This window comes from Pinus tabuliformis, chromosome 3_2, assembly GCF_031772625.1.
Source record: "Pinus tabuliformis cultivar Carrire ecotype Pingquan chromosome 3_2, CPIR1, whole genome shotgun sequence".
Lineage (NCBI taxonomy): Eukaryota > Viridiplantae > Streptophyta > Pinopsida > Pinales > Pinaceae > Pinus > Pinus tabuliformis.
This window is the reverse complement of record NC_142302.1, coordinates 948,204,099-948,214,486: the sequence shown is the minus strand read 5'-3', so window position 1 is coordinate 948,214,486 and position 10,388 is coordinate 948,204,099. Positions and strand designations below refer to the sequence as shown.

The 10,388-nt window shown below is 35.0% G+C and overlaps 1 protein-coding gene across 1 annotated transcript; it reads left to right on the top strand.

The window, feature by feature from the left end:
• Positions 1-1,837: 1,837 nt before the first annotated feature.
• On the top strand, positions 1,838-5,783 carry LOC149183770 (TMV resistance protein N-like). Its single transcript, XM_089417238.1, has 4 exons — positions 1,838-2,548; positions 2,698-3,796; positions 3,889-4,236; positions 4,366-5,783. Exons 1-4 carry the CDS (start codon positions 1,956-1,958, stop codon positions 5,695-5,697), a joined length of 3,372 nt encoding a protein of 1,123 aa, XP_089273364.1. The 5' UTR covers positions 1,838-1,955; the 3' UTR covers positions 5,698-5,783.
• The last annotated feature ends 4,605 nt before the right edge of the window (positions 5,784-10,388 follow it).

Here is a 10,388-nt window from a genome sequence, read left to right as displayed (position 1 = left end):
TATAACTCGCCTAATCTATAAGTATATTTTGGTTAAATGTTTATCTAATACTATATGGAATGTAATAAAATTTGAATTTAACATTTTGCAAAGCATATTCATTAGAAAACACTATCCATCATTTAAGTATCATTGAATGTTGTAGCAAGCTGGTTGTTTACCATTCAATTAAATTTGCATAGATGACTTATGGGACACTATATATATCACTTACCACTCTAAATTATTGGAGAAGTCCGATTAACATTTTTGAAATAAATCTCATAGAACTGTGGATCTGTGATAGTTGTGTACTCCGGGTGAATAAGCTATGCGTTGTTTACCGAGGCCATAATAATTTTTTTGTTTGAATTTGGTGAAAAGATTTTCTATAAATATTTAATTTTTTTCAATTTTTTTAAAGTGGTATTAGATTTATTACCATCAAGAATCCTGGAACATCTAAAATTATAACTGTAATTTGAATTTTCAAAAAAAATTATGAAATTTTTCAAAATCATATTGGAATTTCTATTATTTTACAGGCTAAATTGTGACTCTACCAAATTTTCTCAAAATCATACTAGAATTTCTATTGTTTTCCTGGCTAAATTATCACCTATTTAAACTAAGCAAATAAGTCAATCTCAACTTATGCACATGCAGGGAAGAGTAGTACATTAATAGGAATTGTATGAGAATGATGATAGAGATGTATCTGATTATTTGTTAATTTATATTTCATCTTTGTAAAAAAAATACATCCACATCCAAAATACTAAATATAGTCCATAAAACCATTATCTTCTCTAATTTTTACTTAACCATTAGGTAAGTATCCCACGAATGATATCATTACTTTTTCTAAAAATGTTGACAGTGGCGTGAGCGTTAAGTTATGTTGATAGTGGCGTGAGCGATAAGTTATTCCGTCATTCTTTCTTCTTTGTGGAGCCTTACAGTTCGATCATTCACTTTTTCGAAGAATCCAAAGGAGAAGGGAAAGATCGTTGAGAGTGCCGTAAAAGAGATAAATTGTTACGCATAATTACTTGTTTATTTACGCTTCCTGTATCTGCAAACAATTCCTATACTAACCATCCCCTAAAAATTTTGAAAAATAATAATAAATTTTAATGTTATTTATTCAAATGTATTACTTTGATTTACATGCATATACCAATCTATCTCTTGAAAAATTTGAAAAATAGTATTCAGTTTTTGTCATATTTAGTAAGTTATATAAACTATATTTTAATTTTTTTTTGATTTATCAAATCTCTATAGAAATGAATTTTCTTAAATGGTTAGAGAAATCGCAAATTTCTTGAATGACTGATTTTTAAAAATTTTGTATTTAAAAAAAATTATATTTCTTAAATGGTTAGAGAAATCCCAAATTTCTTGAACGACTGATTTTTAAAAATTTTGTATTTAAAAAAAATTATATTTTTAAAAATTTGGTTGCTGTAAGTGATTAATAATTTTTTTTTTAAAATAAATTTAATTTAATTATTAATTTTATTTAGTTATTTATTTAGTCATAGTGTATAAATAAGATGGTGATACTTTGCTTTAATTGTGGACAGTCATCATGGTTGGCAGGTGGGGAGTCTAATCGGGCAGCCTGTCCTTGATGGGGCTTTTCCAAAGGAGTCCCATCATACATGGTTGTGTCCAATGGACGCACATGGTGGTGGACATTAAAGTCAAGCCATTACTGTTGGATACCTTTGCTTTCATCATGGTTGGCATCCGCGGTAGGAAAGGTTGCAAGACTCTTTCCCTTCTGATAGAGTGCATGTGGTTCTGTCCAATGGTACACAGTCATCCTTGGGGTTCTGTCCAATGGACGCACATGGTGGTGGACATTAAAGTCAAGCCATTACTGTTGGATACCTTTGCTTTCATCATGGTTGGCATCCGCGGTAGTAAAGGTTGCAACATTCAGTGCTTCTTTTCTAAAACAGTTGGCAATGGCATACCCAGTGTCTGCATCCTCCTTTCCCAAAACGAACTCTGAAATTGAAATGGAAATTCAACCTTCTTCTCCTGCAACTACGACTGAATCTTCCTTCGCCTCCTCGTCCAATGCTACTGATCCCATGGTTTATGACGTGTTCATAAACCATCGAGGTCCCGACACGAAGGCCACCTTCGCAAGCCCTCTGTACCGTCGTCTTCTTTCACATGGATTCAGAGCCTTTTTAGACGAGCAGGAGCTGGAAGCAGGATTTGATTTCCCTTCTCAAATAGTGCATGCTATTCGAGCTGCCTCGGTCCATGTGGCCATCTTTTCCCCGAGATACACGGAATCGACATGGTGTTTGAACGAGCTCCTCCTCATGCGGGAATCGGGGTGTCCCATTATACCTGTTTTCTACAAGGTCAATCCTGCTGAGCTGAGGTATGGTAAGGCGCTGCACGCACTCGAGATGAAGACGACCTCAGACCCTGAAACTGGTATGACTCGGCCACGATATGACACTGCCACGATTCAAAATTGGAGAAATGCTCTCTCCATTGTTGCAGATATAAGTGGGTTTGATCTGCAGGGCAAGTTTCATGGGTAGGACCTCCAACTTCTTTCTATGAATACAATATATAACATGTATCATGCTTTGCCTCTGGTTTCAGTTATTTGTATATACATGTATCATGCTTTGCTTTGGCTATGGTTTCAGTTATTTATATTTGTGGTTTTTAATGAATAACTAGGGACGAGATTCGCATGTTAGATGAGGTCGTAGAATGTGTGCTGAAAAGGGTTAAAAAGGCAAAGTGGCATGTGGCCAAATATCCCACTGGTTTAGATGAGAAAATAGAAGATTTCGAGAGAGAGGTATTGAAGCAGCATCAACACAGCGGAAAAGTCCAGGTCCTTGGGATAGTTGCCATGGGTGGAATGGGGAAGACAACCTTGGCTGTAGAATTTTTCAATAGGAAGAATTCAGATTACAGTAAATCCTATTGTTTGTTAGATGTAAGAGAAAATGCTAGAAAAAGCTCATTACATTCGTTGCAGAGTAAAGTTTTGAAAGGATTAACTCAAGAGGATGTGAATATAGACAACACTCATCAAGGTACAGGGATGTTGCAAAGTTATCTTCAAGGTTGTCATGTCCTACTAATTTTAGATGACGTAGATCATGAGGATCAGCTAGATGCATTCTTACCAGTTAAAGATGTCTTGCGTTTTGATAGCTTAGTTTTAATTACATCTCGGAACAGAGAGGTCCTCAGAAAGTCAGGAGTAGAAGAGTCTTCCATTTATAAGTTAAAAGGCCTTTCTACAAAGCACTCGCGAGAGCTATTTTGCTCTTACGCCTTCTGTAAGCCCTATCCCCTCCAAAGATTTGAAGTTCTGGTAGATGAGTTTATACAGGCGTGCCAGGGATTGCCGTTGTCTTTAAAAGTGTTCGGAGCACTCTTATTAGGAAGAAATGACAATATATCTTTTTGGCGGGATACACTTTCCCTAGTACATCAACAACTTCCAGATGATATACAGAAGCGATTAAAAATCAGCTATGATGCACTCAATAAAAAGGAACAGGAAATGTTTTTAGATATTGCCTGCTTTTTCATAGGAGAGAAGCGGGATATCACCATGGGGATATGGGACGATCCGTACTGGAAAGGCTCTCTGGGGTTTCAAAATCTAGAGAGCAAATGTTTGGTTGATGTGGACAGTGCTAATTGTATACATATGCATGATCAGCTCCGCGATTTGGGACGGGACATTGCGCGGGGTGAATTGCCCCACCGTTTTTCAGATCCCGTAGAAAACATTCATGATTTGCTGCAACAAGCATCTGTAAGTGTTTATCATTTATTGTTTATAATTTTTTTCTGTAAAAAGTATGTATAGAGTGTCAATTTTTTTTATCGTTTCTGGAGAATGAACAGGGAGGAACCAAAGTGCGGGGAATTAGGATCTTTCTTAATAATGACACGGACTCATGGAGCCAAAGACGTCGAGACCTGTTCGGGAACCGCGTGATGAAGCTTCACAATACATTGCAAAACACACGTTATCGTTTTCTTGGTATTGGTATCACCCATTTGCAACTTATTCAGACTCGAGGGCATCTCTTGGGGCGCATTTTGAGGAGGGCGCACTCCCCAAATCTCCTATGGCTTTCTTGGTATGACTGCCCATACTCTTACCTGCCTTCCTGGATTCCAGTCAAGAATTTAAGGGTTTTGAAGGTGTATGGGACAGTCTTCAAAGCATTGTGGCAAGGTAGATCGCAGGTAATCTGGAGTTTGTTTGTTTCTGGTTGTTAATATTGCACCACAAGACTCGGAAGGGTTTATAAGTGATGCGTAGATGACAATCATCCACTTCAATATTTTTAACAACAGTTTGAACGCATGTTGCAGGCACCTATTCAGTTGAGGGAGTTGGAGATTTTTGGTAAGCTCTGGAAGATTCCAAAATCCATAGGGCAGCTGACCCACCTCGAACGGATTTTCTTCAGCTATGTTTCTTTCCAGAAATTGCCAGAAGAATTTTGCCAGATGAGGTGTCTGAAGGTTTTGGGGTTTGAAAGATGCGATAACCTGAAGGCGCTACCAGATTCTTTTGGTAACTTGACGAACCTCGAACACATCGAGCTATCTGGGTGCAGCAGTTTGCAGAGGTTGCCGGAGTCCTTCGGTAACTTGACGAACCTTCAACACGTGCAACTGTCTTGCTGCTGGTCGTTGGAAAGGCTGTCAGAATCCTTCGGTAACTTGATGAACCTCCAATGCATGAACCTGCTGGAGTGCTGGAAGATGGAAAGGCTGCCTGAGTCCATCGGCAACTTGACGAAGCTCGAACACATCGAGCTGTCTGGGTGCAGAGATGCGTCTCGGTACAGAAGTTTGCAGAGGTTGCCGGAGTCCTTCGGTAACTTGAAGAACCTCTCAGGCATGGTGCTGTCTAAGTGCCTCAGGTTAAAGAGGCTGCCAGAGTCCCTCGGTAATTTGACAAACCTCGAATCCCTGAAGCTGTCTGAATGTGGAAGTTTAAAGAGGCTGCCAGAGTCCCTCGGTAATTTGACAAACCTCCAAAGCATGGAGCTGTCTGAGTGCTTCAGGTTAGAGAGGCTGCCAGAGTCCCTCGGTAATTTGACAAACCTCCAAAGCATGGAGCTGTCTAAGTGCCACAGGTTAGAGAGGCTGCCAGAGTCCCTCGGTAATTTGACAAACCTCCAAAGCATGGAGCTGCCTGAGTGCCACAGGTTAGAGAGGCTACCAGAGTCCCTGGGTAATTTGACAAACCTCCAAAGCATGGAGCTGTCTGAGTGCTTCAGGTTAGAGAGGCTGCCAGAGTCCCTCGGTAATTTGACAAACCTCGAATTCCTGAAGCTGTCAACATTTGTAAATTTAGAAAGGCTGCCAGAGTCCCTCGGTAATTTGACAAACCTCCAACAGATGGATTTGGAGCAGTGCTGGAGTTTAGAGAGTCTACCGCGTATGAAGGCATTGGTGTCGTTGAAAGAGTTGAGAGCAACAGGTTGTTCCAAGTTGAAGAGCATACCCGATTTGGCCCACCTAACAAGGCTGGAATCACTACATGTCGATTTGTGCCGGGAACTAGAAGAGTTGGATGGTGTTGAACAGTGTATGTCATTGCTGAATCTTTATGCGTCAGATTGCCCAAACCTGAAGTTGAGTGAAGGTGTTGTAAAGAAACTCCGTCAACGAAAGGTTAAAGGCAATTTCTAATAAAATATAGATATGCATGTTCTCATATTATAAATGTGAACAAAAATCCCTGGGAAATTGTAGGTCATCTTAATATAAATATTTTGAGTAATGTTTTCTTTTATATATAATATATTATAATGATATTTTATTATATTGTAATTTGTCTTTTTCAGAACCATGAATATCTATATATGTAAATGGGCGTTTTTCCAAAAGAGAATATATTTTCCTTTTAATTATAATGAATATATATATTAATTGTTTTTTAAGTAATTAATTTGTATTTTCGTTTAATTTGCAAATTTTAAAGTTAAGTTTTAATAATAAAGTTAAGTTTTAATAATTATATTAATAGTTATATAAAGAATATATAGTAATTTATTTTATTTATTATTATTATTATTTTTAAATGGACAAATTTTAAAGTTAAATTTAAATAAATTATAATTACTTATAATTATAATTTTATGTTAATAAATAATTTTTTAATTATTTTGAGATTTATTTAGAATCAATTCAGTAATCTCCAAGAAATCCAGATGAAGTTGTTGAGGTGCACCCTGTTGGAGAGTATGGACTCTGAAGATATTGACTTTTTTGGAAGAGTTGTCACTTATATATATAATAATTAATTTATTTTTTAAAGAAATATTTTTTGGATTAATTGCATATTAATGACATGATTAATAAAGATATTTATCTACAATATAGATCACCAAAGTTTCAAATCTAACATAATTTACTTTTTTCTTTATTTATAATTAATTTTAGTTTGTATTTTGATTAAATATTTTATAAAATATTAATAACGAATATTATTATTTTTAAATAAATATTTTATTATTATATATTTTTAATAAATGTATTTTTAATTATTTTGAAATGTGTTTAATTATTTATTTTTTATTTTAATTATGTTTTTTTAATATCTTTTATAAAATTGTACAAAATTTAAAAATTTAAAACAAAATAAAAATATAATTACAATAAATTTTTTAATTCACGAAAAAAAAATAAATGCACTTCAAAATAATTAAAACAATCGTTTATTAATATAAACATTTCAAAATAGATAAAAAATTTGTTTATTCATATAAAACTTCCTAGTGTTAAATAACATATTTAATCAAAACATGAATATAAAACTCGTATAAAAATAAAAATAAAAATGGATTATTTTATGTATTTTTTATTATATATATTTTCAAAATAAATAAAAATAATATTTTGATTATTATTAAAAAAATTAATTATTTTTTATATTTTGAAAAATAAATAAAAGAAACTAGAACATTTTGATAATCCATCATCGATTTTATTTTGCAAGATATATTGGGTTAAAGATTCTGTTTAATGTAATGTCTTACAATGGAAACATATATCTTATTACATAAGTGTTCACCTTTAATAAATTTAATTTTGGTAGATATTTTTCTTAAGATGTATCTTAAGAAATCAACTTAAATATTAGCATTTTAAGAGTTCGTATATTAGCATACTTTTTAAGAGGAATATTAGCATACATATTAAGAACTGGTTTTTTTAGTATGTGCGGTAGAGATTCCTCTTAAGACATATACATGTATGTTAACTTTTAAGATGTATGTTTTGTAAGACTATATGTACGAGAACAAACCTACCACCCATAGCTAACTATTTATGGGCTCATGATAGCAATCTATGTTCAAATTTACCTATCAACTAACACCAATCCTTTATGCTATAGTTATTTGCTTTCAGAATGAAACCAAGATACTTAAATCCTCGGTCCATCGAAGCCTTTGACATAGCCAAAAGGCTAGCAATTTCTAAAACATCTGCCTCTTCCAAGGATGAAGCAATTGACAAAGATTTAGATTTTCTCATATAGAGACTTGTAGCATCACCAGAGGAGAATATAATTTAGTGCATAGTATTCCATCCAATAATAGAAACTTTCTCAAAAAGGAGGACATCATCCATAGAGATTAGATGAGTGATAGAAATATTTTTTGTAATCCTCACACTCGAGAAAGACCCACATGAGTGAGCCACATATATCATTCTATTGATGCCATTTATGACCAACAAAAATAATAGAGGGGGAAGAGAACTACACTTTCTTAACCCTCTGGAGGCCTTAAAAAAGCAAGAAGGCACTCAATCAATAAAAACAACGAAATTAATAGATAAGATGTATGCCATTATCCAATCAACATTCCTCATATAAAGGCTTATCTTATTTAGAACCATACATAAAAAAATCCCAACCAACACAATCATATGCCTTAACCAAGTCAAGTTTCAATAAACAAACATCATTCTTTTTAGTCTCAATGGAATGCAAACATTCTTGTGTAATAGCCACTGCATCCTGAATTTGTTGTTGTTTAAAGAACCCAAATTGCTCAAACTCGATAAATTTAGATTGATAGTATTTTAACCTATTTTATATGATCTTTTATACACTGAGTTGCAATGAGAAATGGGGCCTACAATCCATGAAAGAAGAAGCATTTGAGCCTTTAGAAATCAAAGCAATAAATGTAGAATTTACCGCACTAGAAATGAAATAGGATGTCCTTGATTCCTCATCTAATAAGAGCAGATCATGTCCCACGATATCCATGAAATGGAGGAATAATTCCACGGGCCAACTATTCGGACCAGGACTTTTGTCCCTAGCAAAAGACTTTAAGGCAGACACCATCTCATCAAATGTGATCGACCTTCCAATATTCTCATTATCTTCCTTGTTGAACATTTAAGGGTAAGTATGAATGATCTCTAATTGATTATCCATATCCACCACTTCTTTGGCCCAGTAAAGATTTCCAAAAATTCGAACAACCTCATTTTGAAGATCCTTTTGCGAAAAAACATTTCTACCATTGACATCCTTCAGCTCCCAAATTGTATTTTCCCTCCTTTGATTGGTGGCAGAATGAATATTTTTTGTATTTTTATCACCCCATAAATCTAGATGACACAACTTTTTAACCTCCATTCCTCTTGATATTTTAGGATCATCCTCTTATGCCTCTCAAGAGCTAAATCCAATTCCTTCTTAGTAGTAGAGAAGAAACCCAAAAAAGATAAAACAAACATATCCAAAAGTTTTATCGATCTCAATTAATTCATTAATACATAATACATAATCTCTTTTTTTCCCTTATCCATTGCCTCACCATCTTCTCTAATCCAATTAACTTCCGACTTATGACATTCATCTGAAAGACCCCTTGAAAATTGAGCTACTTCGCTCGTGCTTCGCCCACATGGACTAAACCATACTCTTAAAATCCTTATCTTCAAGCCATGTGATTTAATTTTTAAGGAATTCCTTTCCCATCACTAACCACACACCATTAAATAAAAATCTGTTCATGATAAAAAAGCCTCTATGGAGCAACCTATGAACGAAAAAGAACCAAACAACTTAATCAGGTTTTCATGGATCAAGGAATGATCTAATCGATTAGCAACCACATCTAGACTAGTATGCTCATTACTCCAAGTTAGAATAAGTGGCGTCAACATAATATCTACCAAGTTGTTAAATCTGAACAACTCCTTAGTTTCCCTTCGTAGTAGAAGAACCTTGACACACCTACAGTTGAACAAATCATAAGGTGACACAAGGTGGGGTAGATCTGATTTGTGGAGTGTCAACATGTTTCATGTGCTCGAATAAGGGATTCGAGCATTCGGCCTTACTAGCACGAGATCCTCCAAAGGATGTGTTAACTTTTGCAACAGTGGTAAAATTCCACCTTGGATAGCTCAAATCACTGATATAATGATTTCATTAGAATCCTCTTTTCGAGAGTACCGAAATCGACCTAAAGGTCACCCAATTTGGTTAACCGTAAGTTGAGTTATGAATTATTTTATTCATACATGTATTATGGAATGGGTCAGCCCAGACCACATGAGTAACTGCTTAGGCCAGTATTAACCCCAAGTGAACCCTTAGGAAAGCATATAAATAGAAGAGACCTCAAGATAATTTGGACACATATTCTCCTCTTTTCTCTTGGTTTGGACAGGTTCGACAAAAGGAGTTTGCTAAAGGGTCCGAAATCATAGGCAAAAGGTTCTCTCTTAGTTAGGATCTTATAGATCTTGGTGGCTGACACAGAACAGGGCATTCTGGTCCCTGGTCGCTGGAACATAAGCCTATGAGAGTGAATATATACCCTTGGACGCTAGCACATAGGCTTTTGGGAGAAAATCTAGGTTCAGAGGTAGATCAGAAGGTTCTGGTCCCCGGTCGCTCGCACAGAGTAGTCCTGGGAGCGACCATGACATTAGGGTCACTCACACAGCAATAGTAAGGGACTGACTCTGGGTTTTAGCAGTATTATGCCACAGTCACACACATGAAGGCTTCTTGAGAGTGACTTTGTAGTCACAATTACTTTCATATAGTACTTGTTGAAAATAACAACAAGAAATGCTAAAAATAGCATTCAGAATATTCCAATTTTGATTTGTCCTTGAATTAAAATTGAGAATTAAAATTCAAATTTAGTCTCACCAGCTACTTGAAAAATAATTAATTAATTCATCTTGAGTTAATTAGTTGGAGAAATTCAAGCTAGAAGTCTTTGTGAAGTCATGCAACAGTTATCCCTTGAATTAAGGAGATTATCCCTTAATTAAGGAGATAAGGATGAGTTGTATTTGGGTTGTAATTAGTTAGCTCAGTTAACTAGGCTAAGTCCAGT

What these genes read in the sequence shown, in the direction of transcription:
- LOC149183770 (XM_089417238.1), top strand. Translation starts at nt 1,956, where the DNA reads ATGGCATACCCAGTGTCTGCATCCTCCTTTCCCAAAACGAACTCTGAA. An exon ending in CTGCAGGGCAAGTTTCATGG is followed by an intron (nt 2,549 to 2,697) that starts GTAGGACCTCCA and finishes ATGAATAACTAG; the next exon opens with GGACGAGATTCGCATGTTAG. An exon ending in TGTGGCAAGGTAGATCGCAG is followed by an intron (nt 4,237 to 4,365) that starts GTAATCTGGAGT and finishes CGCATGTTGCAG; the next exon opens with GCACCTATTCAGTTGAGGGA.